The following is an 18,818-nucleotide window of genomic DNA, read 5'->3' on the forward strand; positions in this document are numbered from 1 at the left end:
ATTTCTCGTAATAGGGTGTGGGTTACTAAGATGTATAAGGGTCTGAGTGGAAGGTAAGAGAAGGAAACCGTGCTGTTTATGTTTGGCATGCATAAAGGAGCTTTCACGTGGTAGCTTCCCTCGTCCGTTGAAACTCCCGTTATTCCCCAGTCCACAACGGAAGCGAAAATGAGGTCTGCACCACGCTGTCTCTCAAGCAGCACCTGAGCAGGTGTTCTGGCAGCGTGTGAGATCAGACTTGATCCTACATATATAGGAAGCACTGGATCAGGCTATGGGCAGGCGCACCGAGAAAGAGAGAGAGGAAGAAAGAGAGAGAGAAAGAAGAGAGGGAAAGGGGGCTGCGGCGACAGGGCTTACAGCGTCAGCAAAGCTTGACAGCGGGCGGCGCGGCGCGGGGCCCGGGGGCAGCAGCAAGTCGTTGGCGAAGTAGGTGCTGCGGGGTCGCCAGCGGCCCAGCCCGGACGAGCCGCCCGACGACTCGGACGACGACGAGGGCACGGCCGCGGAGCTGTCCGAGCCGCTAAGCGAGAGGGCGAAAGCGGGGCTTACACTCCGGCCGGGTCAACCGGATGGGACCATCGCTGCCGCTAGCCAGCACCGCTTTGGGCACCGTTGTCAAAGTACACAAGCGCAGCATTAGCGAAAGGCCTAGCAATTATATTAGGCCTAGCAATTGTATTAGGCCTAGCAAATTATATTAGGCCTAGCAAATTATATTAGGCCTTGCAATTATATTAGGCCTAGCAATCTGCAAATCGTGCTCGGGTTGTCACTGCCTATCAACCGACAGTAATGGTGAACCTGCAGCACGGTCGCAGTAAGCACTGTTCTTTAATCCTGTCAGCTACGAAACTCCTAAACAAAATTCGGCTATGACCAGTGGCCAGTTCCCGGAGGTTAACAGACGGTGGCGCCGCCTTTCACCAAACTAGGCAACCACAGCTATGACCTGCAACTTTTGTTTGTTTCTCCACTATACTTGTGTTTGAGTAGTTCTCCTGGATGCCGCAAGTGGCGTGACAGTCTGCTAACCCTTGAAGCCTCTCTCTAACCCCTTAAGGTTTTGGTCCAATTAGAGCGGCAGTTATTACTACGTGTGCTTTATATGGAGCTTCGAAGCTTGCATGATGAAAGAACTCTAGCAGTAAGGCCCCAGCGAGCGCTATGAGTAACTGCCTTGAGTTCTGCGCATGCGCAATAAAGTTGAGCATGCGCCGCGAGTCATAGCGAGATTCGATTCATAATAGAGTATTACATTCGTGACACCTCCAGTGACTCAATACTACGGTAAAGCACTCCAATATAATACTCAGCACTGCAATGGGTCTTGCAGAACACTGTAATCGAGAGTAGTAACAAAAACTCTGTATACGGCCAGGTTAAGCTCTAAAATGCTGCGCTACGTGTTTTGACAAGTATGAACTAGCGCAAAAGCGTGCAGTTGTAACAAGAAAAAAGCGTCTTTGGTGCCGGGACTTTCTGCAAGATTCTATGAGACAGCTGTAGTAGCCTTTGTATGAGGCTCTCGGGACTGCGCTTTTTACGCAGCGTAAGGAAAGCTTGCGAGGTACCTTATAAAGCTGTCGAAGTCCGAAGCGTCCCCAGGGTCATGTGGTTCCGTGTAGGCGATGGGGAACCAACCACACCTGTGTCCGGGTAAGAGACATTACCGGGTTTTGTGAATTAATGTTGACAGAAATTATGATAATGACGATGAGGATAATGGTCGATTAAAAAAAAACAGTCACGAAAGACGAGGGACAAGAGAAGGAGTGTACACGCCACAACGACTGGTACACGCCACCAGCCGTTGTGGCGTGTACACTCTTTCTTTCGTCCTTCGTCTTTTGTGACTGTTTTTTTTAAATTTACAATGTACCAACTGGCCCGCATTTCAACCCTTCTGGTAACGGTGGGTTATTATGGCTCAAAGGCAGCTTAAAACAGAGTGCCAGACACAAGGCGAAAACTATATTATAAGTATATTAAACTATTTGGCATATTTATGAAATAATGCTCAAAAATGCTGTATAGGAGCGGTTGTTTTAGCGCACTCATTAAATGCTGACTTTGCTACTTAATGACAAGACATTTATAAGGCGAAGAGCAGAGGGAAACAATACACAGACTATGCGAAAATAAAATTGAAAGTGTACATGTAAATTTACGCACTTTAAAGTACCTCTTCGAACGTACTACACAAGGCTGTGAGTGTGGAAGCTCACTTGAGCAGAAGTAAAGGGCAGCTATTTCTCACACATGCGCATTAATTTTGTCCTCCTTCTGTATGGCTCGCCGCCAAGCGGCATCTCAACAGCGTCGGGCGTTTTCACTGAGCCCGAGGATTCTATGATATTTTACGAAAAACTTTGCAATTTTTCCTAAGAATCGTCAAGTTAAAAATCACGCCTTACCCTCCGAGTCACGCTCAAAGAATATTTTGAATGAGCGGACAATGCAAAGCAGCTGAGAGGCTCATTAGCATAGAAGCACAGAAGTTAACATCCGCTGAAATCAAGGAAATCTGGCTCAGCATTGCATAGGAGATGCGAAGGTCGTGGATTCGGATGCTCCCTGTGGCGTGGGTCTGCTTTTTGTTCTACTTCCTGAATTTTATTTCAGGTCAAAAATGGTCACACAGTTTAAGTATCTCCCTGTAAGTAATACCGCCGTTGAAATAGCAACATTCGTCTACGCTATAGTGGGTAGTACGCTCCTAAACGTGTCGTCTGTCGCTTTCTAACCTACGTAAAGCGTTACCAAGCAGCGAATGTTAAAGCATCTAGAACGTAGCCAACTATAGATCGAACCCAATCAATTCCCTATGCTTCCTTCCGTTGCAGTGACCTTTGACCTCAGTATGTTAGTGACGGAACAGGGAGCAGAGTAAGGGCAAGCAGCGCGTCGTCGTCATCGTGGAGCGCGTTGTGCGTTCGGGCCGGACAGCTACCGGAACGCTACCAGGGATGGCGTTCAAGCCTTGCAGGCCAATCAGCCACCAGGACGTTCCTGATTGGACGAAAAGGGGCGGGAGTCTGTGCCGACTCTATTTAAGGGCTCCCGTCTCCTTTGTCTGTGTCTTTTCCTGTTGTGATACATCGTGGCATGTAGCTTGCTCCTCGCTGCTGCTTGTAAATATGTGAATACATTTATCTTTTTCATGTCTATGCTTCCTTCAATTGCAGTGACCTTTGACCTCAGTATGTTAGTGACGGAACAGGGAGCAGAGTAAGGGCAAGCAGTGTTCCGTACCTGTTGTTGCGGAGGTTGACGCCGTACTGCCATCCCTTGTTGCGTCCGCCGACCAGAGCGATCACGTCGCCCTCGTGGAAGCTGAGCTGGTGCTCGCCGCTGGACAAGTACGCGTAGAGGGCGCGCACTCGGGGCCTGTCCCCTGCTGCCACGCCCACCGCCACGCCACCGCCGCCACCTCCCACTAGGGGGCTTCCACCACCACGACTAGGGCTCACTGCATTCCACAGCACACAAGAATACCTCCGATCGTAGAGCTGGAAGTGGTGGTGCATTAGCTGTATAGAGAGCACGCAGTTTCTGCCAACCCGATGACTGCTATAGGCTCTCTTCTGTACAGGCCTCTGAGGAGAACAGTGGAAACTATGTGCGATTCCACTTTGCCACAGGCTCGGAACCGGAAGTTCCAGTTACGTATCAGTCCAATACAGAAAAATCCCTCCGCACCATGCTAAATGACAATACGCTCGCAAGCATATCGTGTTCTTTGGTGAAACTTAGCGTAAACCCAGTGGAGGCAGCAAATGCATGCTCCAAGGCAAAAGTAACGGACTTCGAACTGGTGCTCTCCACATCAAAAACGTGGTGCTAATATACTGTTATACTATTTATTTTGTTTCTTTTTTGTCTAGTTTGACGCCTCATACATTTGTGAAACAACGGCAATACGTAAAGCTGTTTTAATATGTTATTATATGCTGACGTGAGCCGTCTCCTTTATGCCGCTGGATGGCGCTTTTTAGCCAAAGTTGCGTTTTTTTTTGCACCTGCTACAAGAGGTATCACAACACAGCTACAACTCGGTGTTACAACATGGCATGGTTACAACACGCAACAGCAGTAGCTGTAGTGTCCGACAGTGAGCGCTTTTAACACTGACTGTCCTAAGCGTTTAAAGGAAAAAAAAAGCAACGACGGCCACCAGCAGACACATGGAGCAGGCAGCGCACCGTATTCGGCCGAGTCCAGGCTCGCAGTGGAGGAGGCCAGGTTGAAGTCCGATTTTGCGCGCGCCATGCTCGTCCTGGGGGGCAGTCCGTAGGGGTCCCCCCCGATGAGGGAGCGCAGGTCGACGCAGCTGTTGTCGGTGCTGCGGGGCAGCCGGCGCGAGAGGCTCCCGTACGAGCACTCCGGGTCCGACAGGATGCCCGAGCAGGCGTACTCGCTGCTGCAACGCACCGGGAGCTGGGGAGAAGACAAGTGGCGGAGAAGAAGACCGAATTACCAATGGAAATGGCTTCGTGGACAAGGCCTTAACAGCGCTAGCTGTCATAGCCAGACCCGTGGGTAAGATTCATGGGGTCACGTGACTTACAAGGTCACACGACTTATGGTCACGTGAGTTATGGGGCGACCTGAATCATGGAGATCACACGCATAGGATCACGTGACATACAGGATCACGTGACTCAGGACTTATGTGACCACGTGACTATGGGTTCACCTGGCTTTTGGGCTCAGATGGCTCCACGAAGAGTTGACCTGCTGCTGATCGTGTGACGAATGGGTGCGCTCTCAAATTAAAATGTGATTTCATCCTGTTGTGACATTTTTAAGGCGGAAGCCTTTAATGCCTCATCGTTGTAAGCAGGAGTTGTCGACAGAAAATGTCACGCTTTTCAATTGGTCGAAATGCTCGTGACGTCACAGTGCGCGAATTTCAAATGGGGCCAATTGTACTTTGGCTAGTAACCATGCAACCAATCAAAGGGATCGTATAGTGATGCTCCAACTAAGTTGGACTGAGTTTAGTTCATTGCTTAATTAATCAATTAGCCTAATTAAGATAGAGGAGAATGAAGAGGTCAGAAGAGAGAGGAAAAGAACAGAAAGACGCGCGCCGCAGCGACAACAGCGTCCGCGGAAGAAGACGCTGCTGAAAAAAACAGATAAGTACGAAGCCGCGTTCGCTCCACCACCACGCACTTCCCCACTCAGTTCGACGTTGCTCGTTTCATATATGTTGTGTCGTACATCCTAGACAGTTCCAACAATTGACAGGTGAATGACACAACACGATGGATAGAAATACAATAATATAAATATGAATTAGCCTAATTAACCTTTCTAGTTAGACCGCATAAATCAATAAAACCGAGAACGAAATTGGTCGAGTTGGGGAATCGAACCAAGGTCTCCGCAGTGCGATACGAGCACGCTAGCCACTCCGTAATGCCAGCTGAATGGTTTGGAATGAACAAAGGCGCGTCTAGCCAGCGCCATCTTGAAGTGTCTAGGTGGCTTTGGTCTAGCTAATACGGCGTCTTCGTTCACTCCCATCTTCCCCCTTTCCCTTACGGCGAGGTGCAGGTGTCCACCCAGATATGCGAGAGAGATACATTTCCTTTCCTCAAAAAATAAATTTACCGTCCAGCAAGGCGTACAGCCGAATTGGCGATGGCGTTCTGTGGACTCCCTGGCAGCGTTGCAAGACGCTGTCGCGTTCCACTCTTACAGGCGAAGCTTAACATGTTAACCACACATCAGTAACACACGCAGACGCGTCATTCGCTGGCAGCACTTGAATCATCATTCACAACCACATTCGTGACAGAATGCTGTACTAAGGCTTTCGCCTTGCACCACTTTAGTCGCCAAAGTGACTCCTAATTTTTTCTTTACATGACACTTACACATGTTACATCACACTTACACACTTACACGCTGGACCTGCATTACATGGGCGCCACATCAACATTTACGAGTCGATTTAATTTACGGACACTGCTGTTTAGGCACAAAGTGTTTGCAGGTTGGTTACTATACTCGTAATTTAGTAAGAGATAAACAGGGTAAAGATGTCGGCCATATAGGAAACTAAACAGGGCTACCGGTACGATGACTCCTCCCCTCCATCCTCACAGACACACTAAACGCACAGTCACTTTAACATGCTTGAAATGATGGCGGTGAATGCTCAGTTACAGTTAATTTATTTCAGTCACACCTAGTGGCCGCAAAAAAAGGAATATTGCAATCAATTATTTTCCAGAATAATTCGATTCATGTCAAAGATAGGCCTTTTTCCTCAGCGTATAGCCTGATGAACCCATCAAAATACCTCTGTGAAATATTCTACGAAATTTATCCGAATTTTACAAGTGCCTATAGTGACGCAGAGTGAGTCGCTCCCTACTCCCTAGATGTTGAAAACAGCAGCTTGTAACGATCTTCCCCAGTTTTTCCTCCCGCCAGCCCTCGTTGCTTCCGTCAGGGGACGTACCCGAAGTTCGGGCACCGTGTTGAAGATCTTCCCGATGGACTCCGGCAGCGTCTCTCTGGTCCTGACGATGTCCAGCCAACCCTCGACATTCTGCTGTAGCAGTGCGTGACCCTGAAAAAGAAAAGGATGCAACTAATGCGTGAGAGATAAGAGCAACAACGATGGCCACCATAGCGAAATCCTACCCTTACACCAACAGTGAGTTTACCACGCCGACTAAACAAACTAGAAAGCGGTAGGGGAAAAAATGAATGGCCAGATAGGCTCCTTTTTTCGAGAAATCGTAACGTCCGATGTGTTTAGTCAAGTCCAACATGAAGTAGATGTGAAATAAGGAGGTATAATTACTCATTAGCAACCACCAAAATTCACCAAGGATCACTATATTCACCTTTCGTAGCTGAAACAAAGTCTTGGTTCTGTCCCCCGCCCAAGGAGAATTTTTCAACTACGAAGGTTGTAATTTTTAGTTCTTTATTTTGTTTATTTTTATAATTTTTATTTTATTTATGTTTTAATTTTATTTAGAACTTTATTTCGCAGCCGTATCGATGCACTTGGGTGGATGATAAAGCGTAAATAATTCATTAATTAGAAACTGTAACGATAGCTTCAGAAAAAAAGACTAGTCACTTGCGGGAATTCAGGAAAAAAAGAATACATCACTTGTCACCGAAGGCTACCGATGACCAAATTCAAGGCTAGCATTGACAAGCACTCCTCGAGGCAAACACCAAGTGATTCGGTTTTTCTCAGTGAAGAAGCTAGGCGCGGACTACCAACCCATACAGTCTGCGCAGTGATTGTACACTATTTTACGCGCAGTCGGTCGCGAGTGAGCTCTGAATGTCACCCGCGTATTTCGACGGAAAACCTAGTACGAGCGATTCGTCTTCTGTGAGGCTCTGTGACATCTGTGACATACGACATCTGTGAGACTCGCACTTCGTAGCTTTGAAAAGAAAAAAAAAAGCTTTTTTAATTATCTGTTGCACGTGTGCCTTCAACCGCGTGACGTGTGCGGCTCCCTCTACATGCGCGCTGGACAACGCATTATAAAGGGCGTGTTGTGAATTGCAATCCAACCGAATTCAAAATTCACTGATGCGCTTGACTCCCGATTGATTCAAAAGAGCTGAACTGAAGTCATTGTGAACGGCGTGCCATAAACTGCGCACAAAAAACACGCTGAAGCAGCCTTTGAAGGTATACTTGTCCCTAAACATGAAAACAAATAGGTATAGAAGACTTAATAGAAAGAAAACCACAGCGGATTCTGAGGCAGCTGAAAAATAGCAGTCGGTTTAGCCTGTCTAAGCGCGGAATATCGTGCAGTAGCAATAGTTATGGTAGACGCTTAATATCCTTACAAGATAAGGCCATTTGACCTGAATATGTGTAGGAGAAAGGCGTTCTGCCGAAAGGTTTTTACCCAGAAAGCATTTACAACCAAGGCATTCACCCTAAAGGCCTTTGAACAACAGGCCTTTACCCTGAAAGCATTTACCTTGAAGGGTAGTCAGGCGTATACACCTGGCAGGTTGCCCACATCCGAGTGGGCAGGAGAGCTGCCAGCCAAAAAGTAGGCTTCAGGGACGTACCCCCGTTTGCCCAAAGTAACCGAGCAACAGGTTTTTACTTCTCGACCCTACAACGCAGCTTTTACAGCACCCCTAAGGACCCAAAGGTGTGAAAACGTAAGGTCAAGGGCTCACCTCGCTTTACACAGATTCAGAGTTTCAGGGCTGCCATAAGTGCTTCGCAGTGTGGCTACGAAACAAACCGCTGTTGCCCGGTTACTTTTGGTTACTTTTGGTTACGTGCCCCCACTTGCAAAAAGTAACCGAGCAAGGGGGTTTGCTTCTTTGCCGTGTTATGAAGCCCTTACCGCACTCGTACGGATCAGAAGGTCCCTAAAGGTGAGGACAAGAGTTCTCCTTACCTTACACAAATTTAGAGTTTAAGTGCTGCCATAAGTGCCCTGTACACAGCTAACAAGCAAAACCCGTTGATCAGTTACTTTTGGCAAAGACGGTACGCATGCCCGAGATCGTAAAATGCGCCTATACTCCATCTCACAAGATGTTTGCAGCACTACGAAAGGTAGAGCTCTCTCGTCCAATCAGGATGGTGCGCACTACATTAGTGTGTTCCTACGCGCCTGTGACTCGATCCACCTGATGTCCAGGTGGCTTCTTTCTACCTCTAGCAGGTGGCGCTTGATGTCTTTTTATTCTTTTTTTGGTTTGTTTTTGGACAGGCGGACGCCCGTTCCAAAGGGACTAGCCCCACTTTTGTTTTTTGTCGCAACCTGTTCTGATCAGTTCCTCTGTTGTCGCGAAGCCACCTGCTTCGCCTGCTTGGGGAAACAGCGCACTGTCGGTTTAGAGCACACAGGAGACACAACAGACTCGACCGACGCCATGTTGGAAAGTGGCGACGCATCACTACCTCGCAGCAGGCCTTCGCAGAGCTGTGTCCGTACGGGCTTTGTCTGGTAATATCACCAGTGATTGAAACACTCCCTACCATTTAAATATACCTGTCCAAACCATGTTTTTAGTTGCAATGCTTATTGTTTTGATTAATAGTCATACACTCCTCAAATATTCGAGGGACTATTTTCTGTGTTTCTGCAGTCCCGATTGGACGAGAGAGCTCTACCTTCCGTAGTGCTGCAAACATCTTGAGAGACGAAGTAAGTAGTGCTACTACACTAAGGCAGAAAGAGAGTGTTGAGGTTCTCGCCTTTGCTGTGTAGGCGAGGTAATGCTTGGCCAGGGAGCACTGGCGTTCCAGGACGAAGCCGAACCGCCGCCGCTCTTGCGTGATGGCCTGCACGGGGGGGGGGTGAGAAGGAAAAAGTTAACAATCAACCGCACCGAATGCTTCCCAGCATGCAGACAAGGGACTACAAAAAAAAAGAGAGAGCTCAGGCGTTAGATGTAGTGGTAGATGGTAGATGGCAGTGGTAGATGAAAAGGGGTAATCCCTCCCCTCTGTGGTCGAGGATAGACCCCTCTCTCCATAGTGGAACCACTCCCTGCATTGTCACGCTAACAGGTTGTTCAGAATCGGCCGATGCCATTGGCTGCAAGGGGGTTATTTCAAGGGGAAAAAAGGCTGTGTTCTTGAGTTATATCGTACCATAATAGGTTACAAAGGGGACGAACTGATTGATTAGACGAAGCATCCACTGCTATACTTATCTAGTAGGATCCAGGGAAGCATTCCTCACGGATCGCAGCAGTAGAAAAGCGCACAACCAACAACAGTAGCAACATATAGACAGTTTGTTTGGGACGAAAGAGCAAGTGATTCTCCCGTTGCATCCATAGACGGTATGTGCTCGCCTTCGCACCTCTCTCCGTTTTAACCCATTATGCAACAATGCCACTGCTCTTTTTTTTATGTGTATGGTGGCTAGCAAGAAGGATTATACTTAGCCATCCTGACTGTCTTAAGTTTCTTTATATCCTATATTTTCTTTGTTTTTGTTAAAAAGCGCGACTTTTGTCTGCCTGCTTCAAAAATGAATACCCTGCGTCGCGTTTCTTTAAAAAAACCTCCATTACTCGCGTCCGCTTGTTAACGTGCGGCAGAAAAAAAAAGGCACTGAAAGCTCCAACAAACAGGTATTTCCCGAAGATCGATTCTTCCCGAAGTTTCGGCCACAATTTTGCTCGAGCAAGACGTTATCCACCGTCCACCTTAATCGCGATGAATGCCATGCAGTGTACCAACCGCGAGTTTTTCAGTGCGAAGACTTAAGTGATCGCTCCGCAAAGCGAACCACCTATAGACACGCCTTCCAAGCGAGAACGGGGGACGTCGAGGGCTTTATTTGTATCAGAGTTGTGGACCCCTGTAGAAAAGCGCGGCTTTCGCAAACCGTGCGTGGCGAGCGGCCCCTGGAAGACACCGAAGTGGTGAGAGCGAACTCCGTTCCATCCGTGACTCGCCGACAAGACCGACCACACGCACGGCCAAGCTCACCCTATACGCCCTCTACTTCATTTCTTTTTCAGTTCTTCGTCCGGACACCACGCGCCTCCAATTTATAACGCTTACGGCTCCCCGATTGCTCCGGCACGGCCCGCGGAGCTTGCGCCATCTCTCGGAAGTGTATGTGTGCGCAGTAGGGTAAACGAAAGGACGAAGACAATTCCGGGCGGACAGCACACATTCCGGAGGAGGCGAGGCGACCGCGCCCGGGACAATTTAATGGCTCGCTGGACAAGCGACGAAGGGTGAGGATAACCGGAGGAAGCGCCGCCTTCCGTTCCGCTCCAGAGGTGAAGACTTGGGCAATACGCCACCGTCCATTAATTCTCGGCGACACTGAAGAAGTCCCGAGCCTTGCAAAACGCACGGATGCTCTTCGCCTACGGGCGGAATTGCGTAGGACCGAACTGAGACAGTATAACGTATGGCGACGACTGTACTCTCGGTCTCAATGGTAGGCTACACGTTTGGGAAGTGAAAGGTGTTCCTCGTTGATGCAACGAGGAGAACGCGGACCGGTTTTCTGGTCTGCCTCGGCTATAAATTGTCGCTATCAATGTATTCGTGCTCTAACGAAACTGTATATAACGACCACTGTATCTTCAAAGGCATTTCCGTACGGAGGCCGTGGCTTTTTTTCAGTTTTGTTTTATTACCTTAAGGATCCCTTTTGGGGTATTAGACAAGGGCTTCTGCGGTTACGGTGGATTAGACGAGTTGGAATTGAGCAACGTTTTCCTCACAGGATAGAAGAGTGCGCAGGCAGGGTGGTGCACTTCGTCGCGACAATGTAGAGGCACCTCGCCCTTTACTTTTTCGGTCCCGAAAGCCTGGCATTGCTGGTGCTCGCCCTTACGAGAGCTTTACGAGTCATTACGAAACCAGCGCAGAGTAAACAGTAGCAAAAGCCTGGAGGGCAGAACAAAGATGAAACGTATGTTCTTACAAAGGAGAATGTTTTGGCTCCTTGGAAAGGGATTAGAGAGATGCCTTACACCATCGGGCAGCGTACCATGCCCATAAAAAAGGAGTGCTAAAGGAGGACAGCTTATTTCCTTTTGGCTTCAATATCGGCGTATTTATGCTGAGAGTGTACTGTGAAGAAAGGTTGAAAAGTTCTGTTTGATGTCAGGGTGCAACAAATGACATCACTGGCACTTACTGCGGAAGCGCTCACATCTTTCTCCGACATTTCGTCAATACGAGGTGTCAGTCGTTCGCATTAAAACGACTGTTATTGGCTCGGACCGTGATATTAAGGCAGTGAAGATTTACGAAGGCGCGGCTATTAAACGAGGCACACACATGAGATGGACTGCGGGCGCCTGTTTTTCAGGGCGGGGGTAGGTGCAGGCTCACGCTGGTACATGCCGAGCAGTCACGTGACTTTCTCTCCCTCAGCTACGGTGGGAAACCCACCGAAATCCATTGGTTATACCTCCAACCATAAGTCTATGAAGCGCAGTTTTATCGAATAAATTTAACTCATTGGTATCCAGGGAACAATGGTTGATAATGCTGTGTAGTTCTAGTAGATAGTAGCTGTAGTAGATAGATAGTAGATGTAGTTGTAGTAGGTAGTGTTGTGTAGTTCGCGCACCCATAATTAAGCTCCATATATTTATTCCAGGCTGCGCGGAAAAAGTACGATAAAATTAGTTTTTTTTCCTGCTATTGTAGCTTTCCGCGAACCTTTGATTGTGGCGTACACCGTACTTCAGTACAAAGTCCATTAGAATCATGACTGCAAACACTGTTGCTGTGTGGCAAGCGTTGACTACAATCGAAACAGAAAGGAGTAGTAAGGGAGTGAACTGTCAGCACTTAACTTTATAAAAAAAGAGTGCGCTAGAGGACAGATTATTCCCTTTTTATTCCCAAATAGGCGTTTTTACTCCCATATAGAGTGTAGAGTAGCTTCAGTTCCAGCTTTCAATTCCAAGGTTCATACCACAGCTGAAAGAAAAACAAACCAATAGCTTAAAGACAGCACCCACCTGTTTCAGGCTGCTCTCGCAGAAGCCGTCTAGCTTGCCCTTCTCTTCCTCCAGGCTTTGCATTTGCTGCACGAAAAAACGGAGGAATAAACTGAAAGGGTGGTATGATTCACGCGGTGAATTTTCAATACTTCGCACTCGAAAGAGGCCAAACACTTCTCCGAGTTCCGTGCAGTTCTGTAAAGGAAGCCCGATCAAGCTGGCCATAGAGAGGTGCTGAGGAGAAATAGAAGAGGGCCTGTACAGATATGGTATCCCATTCCCAGCGCGAGTTCGAATAATCTTGTATCATAAATTTAGCGGGTCCTAGTTAACGACATGAAGCTGTTACTGGTCAAGCTTAAATGTGCTAACTAGCAGATAATGGGAACGATTAAACACAAAAAATAACTACGGGAAAATTTAAATTACCTTATAAGTGGAAGGCGGTAGCATAACATTTTACATTTGTTGCAGCTTATGTTGCAATGTCTGTATATGTTTGCGTCAGTTTCTTTGCAATTTCCGTTCCATAAACCATCATATTCAGACAGCTAGTTGCAGTAGCCAGGTATCCACTACGCTGCTACGGTGTCGACATTTGCATATGCCGCATTTTTTTCTGATGTTTTATTTCGATTCTCCGTCTAGATTGCTGTCTAAAAACTAGGTTGCTCACAACCCGGTCGGCAGATTGTGAGGACGTCATAAAGTCACGTGACCTATCTAGACCAATCATTAATCCAGACCCTATCTAGTTCAATGATTAATCCTGACGTGACCTATCTAGACCAATGATTAATAATCCTGGACCCCAGGTTAGGTTGCTCCTAATCTGGGGGCCAGGTTACCACTTGCCAAAGTGGGCAGGCTGTGATGACGTCACATGGTCAGGTGATCTCAGCAGACTAATCAGTGAATTTCGCGACTCCGGACATCGCTGGGACATCGCCGGGACAACTGCAATGCTATATCCCATTGAAAAAAGCGTCGCCAGACCCCACCTTGATCTCCTTGTCGACGTTGGAGCCGCGGTTCCCGGCGCGGCTCTTCTTGCGCTGCTTCTTGACGATGGAGGCCACCTTGAGGTAGGACTCGTGGTGCGTCTTCTGCTGCTGCATGAACCGCTTCTGTTCGCTCTGCAGGAAGACCAAGGAGACGGGGTGTCCAGTGACACATCCCGTCCCGAATATCAGTGTGCTGGCGATTTCCAGGTTTCAGCGGTCCCAACACATATTAGCCAGGTTACGCGATCCCTTACTAAATACTACTTATTATCAGCACTTAGCATATTGGAACGTCCGTTCGTGCAACACCAGGCTGTGTGAGGTATCAGTGACGCGGTTGCGGTGCAGTATTCTCAGTTGAAATTTGTACCTTGCAGATGTGGGTGGTCACCGACAAACCTATGTGACTCATGCGGGCACGTTGAATCTGTAGACCATTTCATCCTCTACTGTCCAAAGTTCGCACTTAAGAGAAAGATTTATCTGGAGGTCCCTCTCTCCAGGTCAGGGCTCACGTTATCTCTGCCAGTGTTGTTATCGTTCGGTGCGAGTGCCAAAAGATTTCCATTGGGTGCAATTTGTGGGATTCTCTATGATTACAGAATTGCAGCTGGTAGGTTGATTTGCTAACTTTTTTTAAATTCTCGGAGTTTTTTTTCACCAAAATGTTCTTTGTTATTTAACTTTAAATATTCTTCTGTCATTTTTATCGATACATTTTTCAAAATTTACGCTTAGCTCTGATATTTTGTCATAATCGCCTATAGAAATTCTTTCGTTTATGCCACTACACCTTGGCCAATCCCCCCTTGTGGGTATGTGCCATGTCTTAAGAGGAAGAAGAATAAGAAGAACCACCGGTTGCTGGGCTAACGGCTACGCATTTTGTGAAAAATATACGTGTTCCCGGGTTTTCTATAGTGCACCACGCACACAGTGGGGCTCCTGTACCATGCTTGGACTCCCTTAACAAAAATTTATTTAGACAGTCTATAGACAGTTTACAGACTAGTCTATAGAATCCTGTAGAAGTGTCTATAAACAATGTGTAGATTTATGGGCGCACACTTTCAGCATACTTCTGTCTATGGACAGTCTATAGACAATGAATAGAGAAAATGAATAAAATAGAGTCTATAAGAGGTGTATAGATTGCCTATAGACAATTTTCATAAGGGATCCTAAGCTGTAGAGTGATAATGACAGTGGTTCTCCCCACCATCGTGAGGTCTAGAGTGCTTTCCATCTCAAACAAGTCACTATGAGCTGCCATGAGGCAATCTTGATGGTCTGCACATAATTAACAAATGCTGCTCACACTTAGAAGGAGTAATAATATGGGCTCAAAAGACGGGGTACAAGAGTCTCCAGGGCGCATGAGGGGGAATTAAATGTCATAATTCTCTTATCAACCAGTGGCCGGTGACTACACTTAAGGATAACGAAGTTGAACTCACATGCGGAACTAGTTGGCAGAAGGAACCCTGGCCAATCCTTCACTATGGGCATGCGCCATTCCACCAGGGGCAACAACAACTTAGCACCTAGGCATCTAGTTCGCAGTTAGCGCACCCTGCGGAGTTTCATTCTCGCTAATACTCGCTCGGAAAAAAGCTGTTGTTCCTTGTACTCTTCAGTGAGCGTGCGCACCGAAATCCCGCTTCTAAACTCACTCAGCTTTTTTTGCGAATACTGCGCGCACAATCCCCGTCGTCAGAGTGATCAAGCACCAACGCGATCATTGGCGGTGTTCTTCCCCTGGTAGCTGAACACAGTACGAACTAATTTCAAGAGAGAGAGGGAAAAATATTTCCCTATTACTTCGTGCTTCCGCACACCTTAAAGGCGACGACAATAGCTGTAAGAGGGACTCTGTATATAGCAGTGGTCAGGGCCCGATTACTGTTCGCGTCGAGATGGCGTAAACATAGCGCAAAAAATAACCATCGCAAAGCGAAGAAAGACCTTCGACGCCGCAGACATAGCACAGCGGGGTGTAGCGCTTTCCCTGCTTAGTCATCGTTAACACCGTTTGAGAACAATGCGATATAGGACCATATGAGTCACAGGACTGTCTGTGGCACATTCCAAGTCCTCCGGGCGTAAATGGAGCACCTGGAAAATGTTCTGATTGTCGAATAGAACAACGCAGGAGTGCAGATCGCACATTACACGGAGATACACACGCTTGAGACTGCGTCATCAGCAAGATGAGTATTTTCTAGTTCGTGTGGAATATCTCGAGGTGCACTCCTGAAAATCCTCAACACGACGTATAATCCAAACATTACATCACATTTCCAAATAAAACTTTCAGCGCGCTTTGGTCTACAAAACTCACCGCGATATTTTCAGCATTGTCGAAGAATTATGTCTGATACGGTCAACGTATGTATCCTTCAGCGATTGCAGTGCTGTGTACTTACAATTGGTGTGAATAGTTAATCTTTGTATCTTAACTACTGTGCGCAAATACTCTCTATTGTGTTGTTTTCAAGCCCCCCCCCCCCCCCCCCCCCCCCATGTATTGCCCGCTTTGTCCTGTAGGGTACTTAACAGGATAGATAAGCGGGCGAGTTGGTGATACATAATGCAAAAAAACAGCGCGAACAAACGGGGACGAGACGAAGAATACACAGGAACAAGCGCTGACTCTCAACTAAAGTTTAATCACAGGAAACACGCTTATAAAAGGGAACAGAAAACAAAAAAAAACACCAAAATCAGAACGCATGTGTTACTATGCGATGTCCAGATATGCAACCTCACAGTCACGCAGGAGCAGGGATGGTTTGCTGACACACAATCTTGCTTTGTTTGCCATGTTGTACGCCTCGATAATTTCCCTGGTGTACAAACAGCCGACCAGTTGACCAGAGAAATTATCGAGGCGTACAACATAGCAAAGAAAGCAAGATTGTGTATCAGCAAACCATCCCTGCTCCTGCGTGACTGTGAGGTTGCATATCTGGATACCACTTAGTGGCACGTGCGTTCTGGTTTTGGTGTTTGTTTTTGTTTCCTGTTTCCTTTTATAAGCGTGTTTCCTGTGATTAAACTTTAGTTCAGAGCGCTTGTTCCTGTGTATTCTTCGTCTCGTCCCCGTTTGTTCGCGCTGTTTTTTTGCAGGGTACTTAAATAAAAAAAAATTGTGACATTTAGACGGGCTGAGTAAACTGCATCCTGACCAGTAATTACGGCACACAACGCAGGCACTCTTATCAAGATGTCAGCAGAATGGAGGTGGGATGGATAATTATACTCACAGCCACCACCTTGGCGTCCTTCTCTATGTTGGACTCCAGGGGAACGATGACGTCGACGTAGAAGGCCTTGAGCTGCGAAAGTCCAGGCATGATGCTTACAACTTCGAGTAACGCGCTGAATTACGCCGACAGCACCGCTGGGGCTCATCAGCTTTTGAGGCTGTGTTCGAATACGATCTTTCGGGGCTTTTCATAGCACACGGATAGGTGCAGCGATGCTCGACTTTATATATGACAACGCTTTCAAGCTGCAATATTGCGAACCCTTACAAAAAAGTTCTAGATAGTCTGCAGAGTGTCTATAGACTTCTGTCTATAAAGCCTATAGACTGTCTGTAGACAAATCCTAGAGAACAGTCTATAGGCAATATGAATGTCATAGAGAGTCTATAGACAATCTATAGATTTATGGCCATACACTTTCAGTAGACTTCTGCCTATACACTATGAATAGACAAAAAGAAATATCTATAGGAAGTCAACAGAGGCAATAAGAAGTCTATAAAATTGCTATAGACCATTTTTATAAGGGCCTAAGCTCTGTAACCGACGAGATGACCCCTGCTGTTCCTTGCGCATTTATGTGAGGAGCGAAAGGAGGTTTATTTTGCTACCTTCCCTTCTGCCCCTACCTACGGAGAGCACCATATTTTGTGCTGTACTCCGGAGAAGCCCGCTTTAGAACAACTTAGAACTACTCCAAGCTCTCCAAGGGCGGTGTTAGAAAAGCAACGAGCTAACGTACGCAAGTCGTCCATTGTGCGTAGAGCAGCCAACTATGCATTTACATCGGTACGCGCATATTTAGAGTGGGTCGCACGTGGTGACGTGATAACCCGCCCATAGCATGCGTGAGGTCGAAAGCTCGGCGCAGGCATTTTTTTCGAGGTTGTACAGCGCGTGAGGGTCTCTAAGTGCGACTTGAGCGGCGCCTCGGCGGTGATGCTGAGCCAACAGGGTTGTTCGGAGTTTCTCCCGCCGACCGGCATCATTCATCATTCAAACGGGAGAAGGAGCTATACTCGGCGTCACCTGTAAGGGCCGAGCCTCGTGCTTCTCTCGTTTATGTCTCAGAGGCTTAAGTTTGATTAATGCGACTTCGCGGACAGCTCGGCTAGGAACATACTATTCGCCTCTCTAATAACAAGCAGCACTGGAGAAACTATGAGGCTCACTGAAGCAGTCACTGCGTAGCGACATACAATGTGGTGCCTGCGTTGGACAGCGTTAAGCTTCAACCAGCCACTTATTTATAGTCGCTGCCTTACTGCACCCAATAAACCCTAAAAATACACAAAATATTGGCTCTGTGATACCTGAAACCATATTTGCGGCATGACTGCGTGAACGAAGTCTCGTATTTGTTACTTAAGAGACATTAGAAAGCACTACTATCTCAGCTTTGCGCGCACGTAGCGTCTTCTGATTGGACAGTAGTGCTGAGCAGACGACGCTGCTACATCGCCTGTTCCTGCGCAAACGGAACAAGATTGGATACAGATGTCTTAAGTCGCTTAAATTAAGAAAATTCGGCAAAACATTTTCAGCAATCCTCTGCGGCTACACTTGAACGGCTAGATAGAAGACGTCCTGTGTTGGCAGGTGAAAGCTACCATTAGCACGCCGTAACCTTTGAAAAGTAATGAAAAGTTGATTTCGTGCCGCCACAGGTGACGCTGCTATCTACCGACCGATTGAGACTAAATCATACAGCGCGGTGGATTTGGAAACGAGCACACATGTTGGGCACATTGCAATCAACTCTAACTGGGACATCCGGAACCTAGTATATAGGGACAACGCATTCGTGGGTACCCGGTATGTTGGGACAAAAGGTATATTAGGAAGATGACTATGCGGACATTCGTTAAATAAGGAGAACAGGATATGGGGACAACGGCTAATTAGGGTATCCAGTACAGAGGAACGATGCTTATATGGGTGTCTGGAATATAGGGACAACAGATATACAGGGACGTCGTGCACTAGCCCACGCTGTAGACGTCGTGACTACAGTTGATGCCAGCGCCATAACTTCCGCAATGATGCACGTTTTTAATGCGGTTAGGCTTAACATCCAGAGCGT

At 47.3% G+C, this 18,818-nt stretch overlaps 1 protein-coding gene across 1 annotated transcript in view; it reads right to left on the reverse strand.

The window, feature by feature from the left end:
- The window catches only part of IRSp53 (Insulin receptor substrate 53 kDa), a 162,284-nt gene that overhangs the window by 9,836 nt on the left and 133,630 nt on the right, over positions 1 to 18,818 (reverse strand). Inside the window, exons 5-13 of the mRNA XM_089588050.1 lie at positions 16,733 to 16,804; positions 13,464 to 13,598; positions 12,481 to 12,546; positions 9,227 to 9,313; positions 6,479 to 6,589; positions 4,206 to 4,440; positions 3,256 to 3,472; positions 1,575 to 1,649; positions 361 to 523 (exon numbers count right to left, since the gene is read on the reverse strand). Of these exons, the coding sequence (XP_089444176.1) occupies positions 361 to 523; positions 1,575 to 1,649; positions 3,256 to 3,472; positions 4,206 to 4,440; positions 6,479 to 6,589; positions 9,227 to 9,313; positions 12,481 to 12,546; positions 13,464 to 13,598; positions 16,733 to 16,804 (1,161 nt within the window). The remainder of the gene's footprint in view (positions 1 to 360; positions 524 to 1,574; positions 1,650 to 3,255; positions 3,473 to 4,205; positions 4,441 to 6,478; positions 6,590 to 9,226; positions 9,314 to 12,480; positions 12,547 to 13,463; positions 13,599 to 16,732; positions 16,805 to 18,818) is intronic.

Source organism: Amblyomma mixtum, chromosome 4, assembly GCF_055824585.1.
Source record: "Amblyomma mixtum isolate Tamu chromosome 4, ASM5582458v1, whole genome shotgun sequence".
NCBI lineage: Eukaryota > Metazoa > Arthropoda > Arachnida > Ixodida > Ixodidae > Amblyomma > Amblyomma mixtum.